General features: G+C 42.9%; 1 protein-coding gene and 1 long non-coding RNA gene across 3 annotated transcripts in view; both read right to left on the reverse strand.

Annotated features, from left to right (window-relative positions):
• Positions 1-4,781, reverse strand: part of glipr2 (GLI pathogenesis-related 2) — a 30,497-nt gene extending 25,716 nt beyond the window's left edge. The window contains exon 1 of one of the 2 annotated variants that reach the window (XM_052525281.1): positions 4,644-4,781. In XM_052525281.1, coding sequence (XP_052381241.1) covers positions 4,644-4,662 — 19 coding nt within the window. In that variant the 5' untranslated portion in view covers positions 4,663-4,781. Of the gene's footprint in view, positions 1-2,407; positions 2,677-4,643 lie in introns of those variants that run through there. The other variant, XM_052525282.1, reaches the window with a different exon arrangement.
• Positions 4,782-7,732: 2,951 nt separating this feature from the next.
• Positions 7,733-10,101, reverse strand: LOC118387968 (uncharacterized). Its single transcript, XR_004826479.2, has 3 exons — positions 9,674-10,101; positions 8,323-8,587; positions 7,733-8,239 (listed from the first exon to the last, which is right to left on the reverse strand). It is a non-coding gene; the product is annotated as an uncharacterized LOC118387968 (long non-coding RNA).
• Positions 10,102-15,749: the final 5,648 nt, after the last annotated feature.

Genomic DNA, 15,749 nt, shown 5'->3' on the forward strand with positions numbered 1-15,749 from the left:
GTAGTAGTGGTATAAGTAGTGGTGGTAGTGGTTGTAGTAGTGGTGGTAGAAGTAGTGATATAAGTAGTAGTAGTGGTAGTAGTGGTAGTAGTAGTAGAAGTAGTGGTAGAAGTAGTGGTAGTGGTAGTAGTAATAGCAGTAGTGGTAGAAGTAGTGGTGGTAGTAGTGGTTATAGTAGTAGTAGTGGTATAAGTAGTGGTGGTAGTAGTAGTAGTGGTAGTGGTTGTAGTAGTGGTGGTAGAAGTAGTGGTAGAGGTAGTAGTAGTGGTGGTAGTAGTAGTAGTAGTAGTCATGGTCATGGAAGTAGTAGTAGTAGTAGTGGTAGTGGTTGTAGTAGTGGTGGTAGAAGTAGTGATAGAAGTAGTAGTAGTGGTGGTAGTGGTAGTAGTAGTGGTAGTGGTTGTAGTAGTGGTTGTAGTAGTAGTGGTAGAAGTAGTGGTAGTGGTAGTAGTAATAGCAGTAGTGGTAGAAGTAGTGGTGGTAGTAGTAGTAGTGGTAGTGGTTGTAGTAGTGGTGGTAGAAGTAGTGGTAGAGGTAGTAGTAGTGGTGGTAGTAGTAGTAGTAGTAGTCATGGAAGTAGTAGTAGTAGTAGTGGTAGTGGTAGTGGTAGCAGCAGTGGCAGTAGTCATGGTCGTGGGGGTGGTAGTAGTAGAAGTGGTAGTGGTAGAAGTAGTAGTAGTAGTGGTAGTAGTAGTGGTAGTAGTAGTGGTAGTAGTAGTAGTGTGGTAGTAGTAGGTGTAGTAGTGGTAGCAGTGGTAGTGGTAGTAGTAGTAGTGGTAGTAGTGGTAGTAGTAGTGGTAGTAGTAGTGGTAGTAGTGATAGTAGTAGTAGTAGTAGTAGTGGTAGTAGTAGTGTAGTAGTGGTAGTAGTGGTAGTAGTAGTGGTAGTAGTGGTAGTAGTAGTAGTAGTAGTAGTGGTAGTAGTAGTGTAGTAGTGGTAGTAGTAGTAGTGGTAGTAGTAGTGGTAGTAGTAGTGTAGTAGTGGTAGTGGTAGTAGTAGTAGTAGCAGTCATGGTCAAGGTAGTAGTGGTAGTAGTAGTGGTAATAGTAGTGGTAGTAGTAGTAGTAGTAGTAGTGGTAGTAGTAGTAGTAGTAGTGGTAGTAGTAGTAGTAGTGTAGTAGTAGTAGTAGTAGTAGTGGTAGTAGTAGTGGTAGTAGTAGTAGTAGTGTAGTAGTGGTAGTAGTAGTAGTAGCAGTCATGGTCAAGGTAGTAGTGGTAATAGTAGTGGTAGTAGTAGTAGTAGTAGTAGTGGTAGTAGTAGTAGTAGTAGTGGTAGTAGTAGTAGTAGTGTAGTAGTGGTAGTAGTAGTAGCAGTCATGGTCAAGGTAGTAGTGGTAGTAGTAGTGGTAGTAGTAGTGTAGTAGTGGTAGTAGTAGTGGTAGTAGTAGTGTAGTAGTGTAGTAGTGGTAGTAGTAGTAGTGGTAGTAGTAGTAGTAGTAGTAGTAGTGTAGTAGTGGTAGTAGTAGTGGTAGTAGTAGTGGTAGTAGTAGTGGTAGTAGTAGTGTAGTAGTGGTAGTAGTAGTAGTAGCAGTCATGGTCAAGGTAGTAGTGGTAGTGGTAGCAGAAGCTGGCAGTAATATCTGATTTCACAAACCAACTTCTTTACTTCCATTCCATTGAAACACAATGTCCAAAGTAACCGAACACCATTATGCTTGCCATGCGGAATCAAAGAACAAAATAAATATGTGAACTTTACACGATTGTCTTTCATCTTGCAGAGTACAAGCTTTGACTACTAGAGAGCTTCACACACCCAATATTTTGTATTTGTTTTTATTAGAGGTAGTCACTGTTTTTGCCTAACATAATAATAATTTGTTTACAAAAATATTGAAGATAAAAACTTAATGACATAAGTAGTTTTAGGTTGTGCAATACCAACTGCTAATATGTGTTTGTCACTGGTATCCCGGTACTATTGTATAATTACTATATTCTGTATTAGTAAAATATATTCTCAAGCCCTGGCGGCAAAATACACTCTTACTGCATGATTACATGATTACATGTTTAATTGAATTGATTTTCCAATTTTTGCAATGTATGTACTTTGTAATTGACTAAATGTACTCATATTTCATTTAACATTATTATTAACATATTTTTATTTAGATTTATATTTCACTCACAGTAAATCTAAGACATGCAGTCAGTCTAAAATACATTTCCAGCAAGTATAATAGCCTCATGCAGTGCTAGAGGCATCACTATAGACCCTGGTTCGATCTCGGGCTGTATCACAACCGGACGTGATCGGGAGTCCCATAGGGCGGCTCACAATTGGCCCAGCATCGTCCGGGTTAGGGGAGGGTTAGGCTGGGACAGGTTGTCATTGTAAATAAGAATTTGTTCTTAACTGATTGCCTAGTTAAATAAAGGTTACATTAAAAATTAAAATGTGTACCTTATTAAGATTCCCAGTGATACACCACTTCTTCCTCTGTCTCTCTCTCTCTCTTTTTCTCTCTTGTTGTTTCACTGATCTCTCCCTCTCTCTCTGTTCATTGCTGTGTGTGGTAATAGCGCAGTCCTATATGTACAGCAGGACAACCCATCCTCCATTCCATCGAAGGAGAGATTCCATAAGAGGTATCGGCATTTACCAATAAATTAATACAAAAGAACACCCCACACACACACACACACACACACACACACACACACACACACACACACACACACACACACACACACACACACACACACACACACACACACACACACACACACACGTTAGATGCATACACGCACATAATTGAATTGCTCATCTATTTAAACTGTACAACATCCCAAGAAGAAATCTGCCTTCATTCTCCTTCATACAAGCTCTAACCTGCAGCATGAGTTCTATGCTGTTTCTTGTCTGTGTCGTCACTCTTACAATAGGAATTCCATCTCACTGACGATTATGTTGATAATGTTCTAGCTTGGTGATGGAAAACTTACTATAAACTGTCATTGCAGGAATCTGGAAAAGCAACACATTACCATGTATAGCTGCATAGCTGAATATTTATAACGTAATCTTAACTAGTTATTGGTCATTTTAATTTTGGTGTGACGGACAGAAAACAACCTAATAACTGAGTGCATTTATACAGCACTTTTCCAGATACTCAAAGTGCTGGAAGGGGGAAACTCACCTCTTCCTCCACCAATGTGTAGCACCCTAAGGTGATGCACGGCTACAATTTGTGCCAGAACGCTCACAGCACTTAAGCTATCAGGTGGAGAGGTGAGGAGAGATATATTCCAATTGGGAATCAAGGCGATGATTAGTTGGCCATGATGGAAATGGGTCCGGTTCGGGAATTTAGCGAGGACACCAGGGTTAACATCCCTAATCTTGCGATAAGTGCAATATTTTTTTTATGACCACAGACCCATTCGAAAGGTGGGTGAAACAAAACACAACACAACTACACAACCACACAAACAAAACAAACACTACCACACAAATAAACAGTATAACCATACAGTGAACAACAGTTAAGAAACGAAGCAATGCCCTATTATTTGTGCCAGAACGGAGAGGTGAGGAGTGATACAGTGTATTCCAGAGTAAAGTGCTTGGAATTGACACCAATCTCTTCAATGTGGTCAACCAAGTATGGGGAAATGTGTGCAAGGTATGATGTTTAAGGAAGTGCTTTGTGAGCGTGCACACCAAGAACACTTTACATTCATCAAACTACTAACATATAAAACCAACAACCAATGGAAATTATAGTACACCTTTAAAATACATGCCCAAAGTCATTTCTAACCATATCACTGGTCTGTCCATACTGCTTACAAGGTAAGTAGACAAATAAGAAACGTTGTAATTTGGGTGAATGTGCAATGGTATGTAACTGTGTTTGGGTTTGTTTTGTGTGTTCCATGTTGTACATTTCTATTAAAAATTTCACTACCATCGATCTATACAGGATCTAACAACTTCCTGACAGGAAACAGGAAATGAGTGACTCAAATTTGTAATAGCGCATCTCTTTATGCAGACTTAAGATTATATTTGACTTATGTTATCTGGTACACTCAAGGCTTACTATCTAGGTTAACATGGGTGCATAACAGTGGCATAAAGCCTTTGGTGAATTTCACATTGAAATGTTAAGCTTATATACACCAGATTTACCATCTCTGACTCACTGGGATGTTAACTCATCGACCCAGAGTGAAACTCAGACTGTTGTGAATATGGATATCAGTTTTGATCTGGCATCAGTTTTTAATCTGGCATCTAACATCAACCAGACATTCCTACAACGAGGTTATACCTTGAAGGAAATATATTTTTCTTGGAACTGCCACACACACAGTAAATAAGTTACAGATGAACGATTCCAGGGAAAAGATTAAGTTATTTGAGACAGCCCTAGGGGTGTTTTTAATGTTCCTGTATTGTTAATACAGTAGTTTATCACACCCTGTCATACCATTTGTGTGTGTGTGTGTGTGTGTGTGTGTGTGTGTGTGTGTGTGTGTGTGTGTGTGTGTGTGTGTGTGTGTGTGTGTGTGTGTGTGTGTGTGTGTGTGTGTGTGTGTGTGTGTGTGTGTGTGTGTGTGTGTGTGTGTGTGTGTATAAATGCTGTTGTAGAAGTAATTCATATCTGCAAGGTGTGTTGGAGACCTCTCACCTGCAAATCGGAGGGCCATGTTGACACTGCAGCCTCAGCTTGGTCCTTTTGGGTGGGAGTAAAGTGTAGCGAAGTATATTCAGATTTCTTTTGCACCCTACATCTAGAGAGTACACTCATCTGACACACAGGAAGGAAGCTGTGTCAGCACTTGCGAACGTTCCTCTATTGTTCATAGCAACACACCGCAAAATGTGAACAAGAAAACAACACACACGTTAGTCAATGATACTTCTGATTCTGTTGTGACAGAGTGGCCTATTGAGATGTGATGTTGTCCGGCGTATTCAATCTAAACCGCTAACCAGGTTTACAGGAAAAATGAAAAAATAACAATTCCTGTCCAAACATCCTTTTTATTGAGTTCATGATTTTCTTTAATGTGCGTTCTTGCAGAAAAAGGGAATTGTTTATAATGAAAATCTGGTTACCAGTTTTGGACATGGAATTGAATAAATGGGAGAGAGTGCCGACCTAACCAATGCTAAATCCAGTAAAAATGTCCATTGAAATGGCGGATTTACACAAAAATCTATTCTTTGTAGTTTACAGTAACACTTTATTAAGTACAGTACTGGTACCTGTGCCATTAATGACAGCAGAAGGAAGGGGTCTTTTTACAAATACAATGCAGATTTACAGTAAAAAATGTATCCACTGTAGAGATAATACTGTATGCCAAGCCACCCTGTATGCAATCTGTATGCCTATCTCTGAGAAGGTGCTATTTACGTATAACATAAACGTCTAGTTAACTCTAGCCTTAACCCTTTACTCCTAACCCTAACCTTAACCCTAACATTAACCCATAACCCTAACCTTAACCCTAACCCTACTAAGCTAGCAGATGGAATTATTTTAAGATGATCATAAAAAGGGTCATTTAGATATTAAATATAAAATGGTATAGAATCAGCTTGCTGTTGAAGACACTTGGACCTTATTTTTTGATATTTTCAGTGGTATTGTTAACAAACACGCGCCCATAAAGAAAATGAGAATTAAAAACAGGTTCAGCCCCTGGTTTGACCGTGATCTTGCAGATTTAGTCCACCTCATGAATTGCATTTGGCTAAAGGCTCGGCACACGCATACTGGCTCTCGTTCCGGCAAATGAGAAATAAGTGCACTCAGGCTATCCGGAAGGCCAAAGCTAGTTACTTTAAGTGGCAGTTCTCTCTCTGTGGGTCTAACCCCAAGAAGTTCTGGAAAACGGTTAAAGACCAGGAGAATAAACCATCCTCCTCATCAGCTGCCCATGTCCCTTGAAGTTGATGATGTGGTTGTTACTGACAAGAAGCACATGGCTGAGCTCTTTAATCACCAGTTCATTAAATCAGGATTCCTATTTGACTCAGCCATGCCTCCTTGCCCTTCCAACATTTCCTAATTTCCCACCCCTTCTGATGCGACTATCCCCGATGCTTCTCCCTCTTTTTCCTCTGCCCCACAACAATGTTTCTCCCTGCAGGCAGTCCAAGGTGCTAAAGGAGCACCTGAAACTTGACCCCAAAAAAACATCTGGGTCAGATGGTTTAAACCCTTTCTTCTTTAAGGTTGCTGCCCCTATCATCGTCAAGCCTGTCTCTCCTTTCTGGGGAGGTTCCCATTACTTGGAAGGCAGCCACGGTTCATCCTTTATTTAAAGGGGAAGATCAAGCTGATGCTAATTGTTATAGGCCTATTTCTATTTTGCCCTGCTTATCAAAAGTGTTGGAAAAACTTGTCAACAATCAACTGACTGGCTTTCTTGATGTCTATAGTATTTTCCGCTCAGATTATGAATGTGTCACTGCAACCTTAAATGTCCTCAATGCTGCTATTTTTGTTGAATTGGCCAAAGCTTTTGATACGCTAGACCATTCCATTCTTGTGGGCCGGCTAAGGAGTATTGGTGTCTCTGAGTGGTCTTTGGCCTGGTTTGCTAACTACCTGCAGTGTATAACGTCAGAACATCTGCTGTCTCAGCCACTGCCTGTCACCAAGGAAGTAACCCAAGATTCAACCCTCGGCCCCACGCTCTTCTCAATTTACATCAACAAGATAGCTCAGGCAGTAGGAAGCTCTCTCATCCATTTATATGCAGATGATACAGTCTTATACTCAGCTGGCCCCTCCCCGGATATTGTGTTAAATGCTCTACAACAAAGCTTTCTTAGTGTCCAACAAGCTTTCTCTACCCTTAACCTTGTTCTGAACACCTCCAAAACAAAGGTCATGTGATTTGGTAAGAAGAATTCCCCTCTCCCCACAGGTGTGATTACCACCTCTGAGGGTTTAGAGCTTGAGGTAGTCACCTCATACAAGTACTTGGGAGTATGGCAAGACGGTGAGCTGTCCTTCTCTCAGCACATATCAAAGCTGCAGGCTAAAGTTAAATCTAGACTTGGTTTCCTCTATCATAATTGTTCCTCTTTCACCCCAGCTGCCAAACTAACCCTGATTCAGATGATCCTAACCATGTTAGATTACGGAGACATAATTTATAGATTGTCAGGTAAGTGTGCTCTCGATTGGCTAGATGTTCTATACCATTCGAACATCAGATTTGCCACCAATGATCCTTATAGGACACATCACTGCACTCTATACTCCTCAGTAAACTGGTCATCTCTGTATACCCGTCACAAGACCCACTGGTTGATGCTTATTTATAAAACCCTCTTAGGCTTCACTCTCCCCAGTCTGAGATATCTACTGCAGCCCTCATCCTACACATACAACACCTATTCTGCCAGTCACATTCTGTTAAAGGTCCTGAAAGCACACACATCCCTGGGTCGCTCGTCTTTTCAGTTCGCCTCAGCTAACGAAACAGGCTGCATCAAACAAACACTCAAACTGGACAGTTTTATCTCGATCTCTTCATTCAAAGACAATCATGGACACTCTTACTGACAGTTGTGGCTGTTTTGCGTGGTGTTTTGTTGTCTCTACCTTCTCGCCCTTTGTGCTGTTGTCTTTGCCCAATAATGTTTGTACCGTGTTTTGTGCTACTACCATGTTGTGTTGCTACCATGTTGTTGTCATGTTTTGTTGCTACCATGCTGTGTTGTCATGTGTTGCTGCCTTGCTATTTTGTTGTCTTAGGTCTCTCTTTATGTAGTCATCAAAAAGAAAGGAGGACCAAGGCACTCTTCATATAATTGATTAAAATGCCTTTATTAGTATGGCATGTTCAATAGAAACACATTAAAAGGTGAAATACTGTAGCTATGTTATCATAAAAATACAACTTCAAACTTGAAGTATCAGAACACTAAAAGGTAGTTCTAACCTTAAATATGACTGGGAGAAGTGTCAAGAATAAGAAAGCTATATTCCATAGTACACAAGAACACAGCAAAACATGAACAACAACAGTCTAACCATAGCTGAGGGCAATTGAGCAAAATGTCCACTAGATGACAGCAAATGAACCCATCACGACCCTACAGGAAGGGTGAGAAATCCATATCTTCATTTCAACCAGGGGGAAAAAAGTGGGCTTGGGCTAAAAAGGTGTTTTAGAGGGAACAGAAACTGCCTGACCTGAGACACTGGCGTCTGTAGTTGGAGAGAGGTTTTGTTTGTACCAGGCCTTCAGATGTAGATTCCTGTAGAAATGAAATAGGTCAATCTTTGTATTAAATTCATTAGTTGAATATGTAGGGGCAAAGGACAGTCCTTTAGACAATACCCTTATGTAATCATCAGAAAGGGGTTCTCCAGAAATGATCACAGCCTTGTTCTGGTCCTGCTCCGTGTGGTTAGATAGTCTTGATTTCTTCCTCCCCCTCTGTGTTGGCCTCTTCCGCGTCCTCTCCAGTTGTTGTGGAACCTGCGTTACTCCTCTTCCTGATCCCTTCTTGGGAGGAGCTGGCCTCTGAGTGTCTGGGGCGATCCTCATCGTCAATGCTTGTAAAGTTGAAAGAAACAGCGTTCAGGGCTACAGCGTTCAGGGCCTGAAAGATGCAGGTATAAGGGCTGGATTACTTGACAGAGAGAACTTGTTGCGAAGGGGAGAACCTCGTGATACATCGGAGAGAGTGTATTTTGTTACAAAATTAAAATAAAAATAATTAAAATAATCATTAAAAATAATTGGGGAATCATCCAAAGTGATATGCTTCTACGCCAAGTCTTTCCTGAGCCACCAGTCATAAGCTTTAAGAGATGTCCTACCCTAAATGACAAATTAGTCCACAGTTATCTTCCGGGTGACTCTCAAAAAACTTGTCTTGACCACAAACCCAAGGGCTCTTAAATGTAACCATTGCAACCATTGCAGTAATGTTGCACAGAAGAAGTATTTTGTTGACACAGCTTCCAAAATGGAGTATTACGTCAAGCATTTCATTAACTGTAAAACCACTCATGTCTTCTATAGATTGGAATGTCCACAGTGCAAGGTGTTCTACATTGGACGGACAAAGAGACACCTTCAAGACCGCTTAGCGGAACACAAGTACGCCATACAGGTAGGCAATGAATACTACCCCATGGCAAGGCACTACAAGTCCCTACAACACGACAACCCTGCTTCCCTACAAGCTATGGTTATTGATCATATTCCGGCCGCTATTAGAAAAGGGTTGTCATGTTGTAGGGACTTGTCTTAAACAGTTAAACCAAAGGGAAAGTTTTTCGATTTACAAACTACAGGCCACTAAATACCCTGGTTTAAATGAAGATATGGATTTACAAACTACAGGCCACTAAATACCCTGGTTTAAATGAAGATATGGATTTACAAACTACAGGCCACTAAATACCCTGGTTTAAATGAAGATATGGATTTACAAACTACAGGCCACTAAATACCCTGGTTTAAATGAAGATATGGATTTACAAACTACAGGCCACTAAATACCCTGGTTTAAATGAAGATATGGATTTACAAACTACAGGCCACTAAATACCCTGGTTTAAATGAAGATATGGATTTACAAACTACAGGCCACTAAATACCCTGGTTTAAATGAAGATATGGATTTACAAACTACAGGCCACTAAATACCCTGGTTTAAATGAAGATATGGATTTCTCACCCTTCCTGTAGGGTCGTGATGGGTCCATTTGCTGTCATCTAGTGGACATTTTGCTCTATTGCCCTCAGCTATGGTTAGACTGTTGTTGTTCATGTTTTGCTGTGTTCTAGTGTACTATGGAATATATAGCTTTCTTATTCTTGACACTTCTCCCAGTCATATTTAAGGTTATAACTACCTTTTAGTCTTCTGATACTTCTAGCTTGGAGTTGTATTTTTATGATAACATAGCTACAGTATTTCACCTTTTAATGTGTATAGTTTTGCTTACTAGGTGTGTCCAATCAATTGTGTAACCACTCCCTCTTCCAATTAGGGCTAATTGAAAAGCTGTTCAAAAGAGGACATTATATTCCTTTTTTTTTGTACTCCCTGACGAAGGCCATGCAGCCAAAACGCGTCGGTTTAAAACAAAAACTTTTTTTATATTGAACATGCCATACTAATAAAGGCATTTTAATCAATTATATTAGAATGCCTTGGTCCTCCTTTCTTTTTGATGACCAATTGACCCCTTTTACCAAAGAGCACCTTCTATCTACCAAAATGTACTATTGTGTACCTTAGTAGTGCTTCCCTTCCTCCCCTTTCTCTTTATGTAGTGTTGTGTTGTCTCTCTTGTCGTGATGTGTGTTTTGTCCTATGTTTATAATACATTTTTAATTTTTAATCCCAGCCCCCGTCCCCGCAGGAGGCCTTTTGCCTTTTGGTAGGCCGTCTTTCTAAATAATAATTTGTTCTTAACTGACTTGCCTAGTTAAATAAAGGGTAAATACATTTTTGAACCCCTTTTGGTGTCAACAAATATATATTTAAAAAATATTTGATGAAAATAAATGTACACTCAGTGTATATATCCATTCATTTTTTAAAACTGGTACTGGGCTACATTCAGACCAGTTCTGTGAGGCTTGTGGGTGTCCTTGAGCAATGTACGTGTTCATGAGAGTCTCACCTTTCCATACAGTGGTCATTTTAGTGTGTAGCCCAAACTGTTTGAACACTACAGACTTAAGTTGGCAGACCGGCAGTAGAGCAGAACGGAGAACACCATTGTGTTCGTGAGAGTCTCATCCTTCCATAGAGGGGTCATAACACATTGCAGGACAAACTGTTCAGACGCTACAGATGTTTTCGTAAGAAGACAGGTTTTCACCTCAGATGCGGAAGGCTGACATCGGCGGATGAGGTGGATTGAGTTGCAGCCCATGCAAAAAAACATATCTCTAGTTTAAAACAGACAGATTTATTATTTTTTATTATTGAAATTTTATTATGCAGGTGGGGGAACTCAGCGATGAGGGCTGGGTCCAGGATGTTCCAAGCGGGGACCTAGCACCCCTCCTCTGGGCCATAACCATCCCAGTCAACCAGGTACTGGAATCCCCTGCCCCGAGGTCGAGCACTCAGGAAGCGACTCACCGGGTAGCTGGATGTCTGTCAATGAGACGGGGGAGAGGGGTGGGCCTGGAAACAGGAGACAAAGGGCTGTGAGACAGAGGTTTAATCCTGGACACATGAAAAGTGGCATGTATACAGAGGCTAAGAATCTTAGCGATGTATAAAGGGCTGATAAAACAGGGGGAAAGTTTATGGGACTCCACTCGGAGGGGCAGATCCCGAGTGTACAGCCATACCCTCTGCCAAAGACAGTAGCGTGGAACAGGGGTCTGGTGGCGGTCCGCCTGTCGCCGATACCTGGAGGTAGTCTTGAGAAGAGCAGAGTTTGCTGAGCACACATACAGTGCGGGCGGTGACGAATGCAGAGACGTCAGGAACCATGGTGGGCAAAGGTGTTGTGTCTTTGGCTATGCTGGATTAAGTAATATGACATGCTTTTCTATAAAATTATTTCTCCGTAATTACTATTACCTGATTGAGATAATCATGTAAATGTAATTAACTAGAAATAATATTTATAGAGCTGTTATCTTGCGAATAAACTCTTAAAGATCTAGTAATATTTTACATCAATAGCAGTCAACATTAATCTTCATCTTAATTCAGTCTCATCTGAAAGTTGTAAATTCTTGGTTATCTGCACGAACCCTGGCTTACAATTTGAATCAGCAATACAAAATTGGGTTTAATCATTTATTTACTAAATACCTAACTATAATCACACAGAATTACACATACACATAATTAAATCATAACTTGATTACAAATTACGTCATAAAGGGAAACGTCCCTGGCGGGCAGAACAGATATGACGGCTTGTTACCCAAAAGAAAAGGGCAGGGTTTGAGTGAAGGAGCGGGAAGACTGAGGAACAAAGGCCAAAGCTGTGCTATCATAAATACAGTATTTTATGCATTCTAAATTATAACCCATTTGGAAAAGGAAAATGCAATAAATATTTACTCTGAGCTGCACTTCGGTAGATTGGTGGTAGATGGAATGCCATGTTGCCCAAACGAGTCCTTTGAAGAATGTCTCTGGTGGTCAATTGGATACGTTGTGTGATAGACGGCATACTCTGTCTGTTCCTTCCTAACCCTCGTTTGCATCTGCTGTTGCTAACTCAACGGCTAGGAGGTATCACTTCTGCAGTGAATAAGAGTTCAATGTTCATACCATTCGCAACCAAAGCTCATGCTGATTGTTGGCTTCGTTCTGTAGTTATTATCTGAACCATTCTGACATAGGACCGTCGTCCTACATCCTCGGAACAGGAGGTTATATTGTCGTCAAGGGCTTATATAGGAAGGGAGAGGAGGGCGTGTTTGAAAAGTTAAAGCCCCTTTCCCTTCCGAGGGGCGGGCCACTGATTGAGCAGACCTATCTTATGAAGACCCAAATCTCACATTTTAGAAGCTAAAATCACATTTCATCCCATCACAAATAATTTCATATTCAAACATTTAAATTGAACAACAATTCCATGTGAATCCGATAATTCTGATGTGTAGACTTTCCACTATAGGGTTTGTCATCTTATCATTGATGAGAATGTCTCAGATGACAACCGAACTGACATCATATTCATTAAGTACCACCGCATATGTTCAATTGTTCGGATTACCAGAATATAGTTCATTTCCCCCCACCTACTGATGTTCCCAGAATCTCTATGTTAACCAAGGGTTTTGAAAATGTAACCTCAGTAGGGTAGAGAGAGGAAAAAGGGTGGAAGAGGTATTTATGACTGTCATAAACCAAGGCAAACGTCATGGCAAAGGCAAGGGTCCGACGGGAGCCAGGATGGCAGGCAAGTCTGGAGGAATGAGCCCATTCCAGGACCGGGGTACAGGCAAACAGGACAAACATCTGGTTAGGTCCAACTTCGAGAAGATTGTAGCCCCCAGAGAGGCTCAAAAACCGAGGAGATGAGTGGTAGCGGGTATTGTTTTAAACCGTGATAGCATTAAGGCCCTGGTAGTTGATACATGGGTGCAGGGTTTTGTCCTTCTCCACAAAGAACCTGCGCTGGCGGGGGAGACAGATGGACGGATACACCCTGCAGCCAGGGAGTCCGGACCCGACTGGGAATAAAGCCACCCCCCTGAGGTGGTGTAGTGCCCGGGAGAAGGTCGATAATGCAGTCGTAGGGCCGATGCGGAGGAAGTGCTGTGGTCCGGGCCTTGTTGAAAACCTCCTGGAGATCCTGGTACTCCGTGGGAACAGCGGAGAGGGCGGAAGCTTTTCCCAAGCCCGCAGGAAGATGTTCTGTGCCGACTTCAGACATGGAGCGTGGTAGAACTTGCTCCAACCTGAGAAGAACCAACAGTCCAGTCGATGAGGGGATTGTCCCTCTGAAGCCATGAAAACCCCAATACCACGGGTACCTGAGGAGATTCGATGAGCAGAAATTGCATAGACCCACTGCGGTTACCTGACACTCACAGGTTGATAGGAACCGTATTATGGGTGACTCTGCCAATAGAGTGACCCTCCGTCTCTGACGTCCATGGGAATGGAGAGGGGTTGAGTGGGGATACCCAAACTTTTGCACCAGGGTAGCGTCTATAAAACTCTAGTCAGGCTCAGAGTCAATAAGTACACGGAGAGATTTAGACCGGTCACCCCACAGCAGGATGGCATGGAGCGGGTTAGATTGGAAATTCTCTGTCTGGTCTTTTAATGGACAGTTAGAAATGAAATGTCCTGTAGTTCCACAATACAGGCAGCTCTTGGAGTTCAGTCTGGGTAAACATTCAGCAGGAGACAATCTTGCTATGCCAAGTTGCATATGCTCCGGAGGAGGAAAGTCGGCAGACCTCTGTGATACCCAGGGGAACTCGGATTCTCTTGGTAATGTAGATGCCGGGGACTTCCGGGATTCCTCTGAGGTAAGGTGGGATCCGTGGACGAACGAATGTGGCTGGGAACAGACCTCTCCCTCCTACGTTCCCGTAGCCGCCCATAAATCTGTATGGTAAAGGCGAGGAGAGAGTCTACATATATGGGCAGCTCCCGGGCAGTGAGCTCATTTAACCTCCTCCGATAATCAATGAAGGAACGTGTCGAACAGGGATTCCGTGTTCCAGAGACTCTTGGTGGCCAATGTGCTGAAAGCGACAGCATAGTCTGCAACACTACAGGAGTCTTGACGTTGGAGGAGTAGCTTCTGAGCTGCCCCTCTCCCGGACAATGGAGAATCTACCATCTTTTTTACCTCCGCCATGAACTCCTCCAGACTGAAGCACACGGTGGATTGTTGCTCCTACACCACCATAGCCCAGGCGAGAGCCCCCCGGACATCAGCGTTATCAGGTACTCTAACTTTGAGCGGCCCAGGGGAAAAGAAGGGGGCTGCAGCTCGAAGATGAAGGAGCACTGGGAGATAAATGCCCAACAGGTTCCTGAATCTCCATTGTAGCGCTCCGGAGGAGGTAAGCCGGGTTCTCGGGGAGCCTGGGGAGACCCGCTGCTGACAGCGGGGTTACTGTGAGGCTACTGTTATGGCTGCCTAATAGATAATCTGCGGAATTGCTCCTGTAATGTGTTGAAAGTGTGGTCATGACGTTCCACTAAGGTCTGGAATCCTTCCATAAGATTTGGAAGTAATACCTTGTGTCTTCCAATGGTGGCTCCTTGGGAGGATACGGCGTTGCAGAGCTGGTCTGAGTCTGCTGGGTCAGTGATAGCCAGTTCGTACTGACAAGACTCAGGAAAAGACCCAGATGCAGACAAAGGAGGCAGATAGTTTGAATCTCAGATGTTTATTAAAAAAACAGGGGCCAGTCAAACGGCAGCTCAAGGGCGGGCAGAGATCAGTAATCCAAGGCAGAGTCAAACAGGGACAGAACGGCAGGCAGGCTCAGGGCAGGCAGAGGTCAGTGATCCAAGGCAGAGTCAAACAGGGACAGAACGGCAGGCAGAGGTCAGTGATCCAAGGCAGAGTCAAACAGGGACAGAACGGCAGGCAGGCTCAGGGCAGGCAGAGGTCAGTGATCCAAGGCAGAGTCAAACAGGGACAGAACGGCAGGCAGAGGTCAGTGATCCAAGGCAGAGTCAAACAGGGACAGAACGGCAGGCAGAGGTCAGTGATCCAAGGCAGAGTCAAACAGGGACAGAACGGCAGGCAGAGGTCAGTGATCCAAGGCAGAGTCAAACAGGGACAGAACGGCAGGCAGAGGTCAGTGATCCAAGGCAGAGTCAAACAGGGACAGAACGGCAGGCAGGCTCAGGGCAGGCAGAGGTCAGTGATCCAAGGCAGAGTCAAACAGGGACAGAACGGCAGGCAGGCTCAGGGCAGGCAGAGGTCAGTGATCCAAGGCAGAGTCAAACAGGGACAGAACGGCAGGCAGAGGTCAGTGATCCAAGGCAGAGTCAAACAGGGACAGAACGGCAGGCAGGCTCAGGGCAGGCAAAATGGTCAGAACTGGGTGGACTAGAAAACAGAAACTAGCACTACTGGAAAATGGGAAAACACACTGGTAAGACAAGACAAACTGGCAACAGATAACAGCAAACGCTGGTATAAGTACACAGGGGATAATGGGAGAAAATGGGAGACACCTGGTGGGGGTTGGAGACAAGCACGACAGGTGAAACAGATCAGGGTGTGACAAAACGTCACCTTTTATTGTGATATTGAAGTAATTAAAGGTGTGGAGAGAAAATATTTGAA

This window comes from Oncorhynchus keta, chromosome 9 (assembly GCF_023373465.1).
Source record: "Oncorhynchus keta strain PuntledgeMale-10-30-2019 chromosome 9, Oket_V2, whole genome shotgun sequence".
NCBI lineage: Eukaryota > Metazoa > Chordata > Actinopteri > Salmoniformes > Salmonidae > Oncorhynchus > Oncorhynchus keta.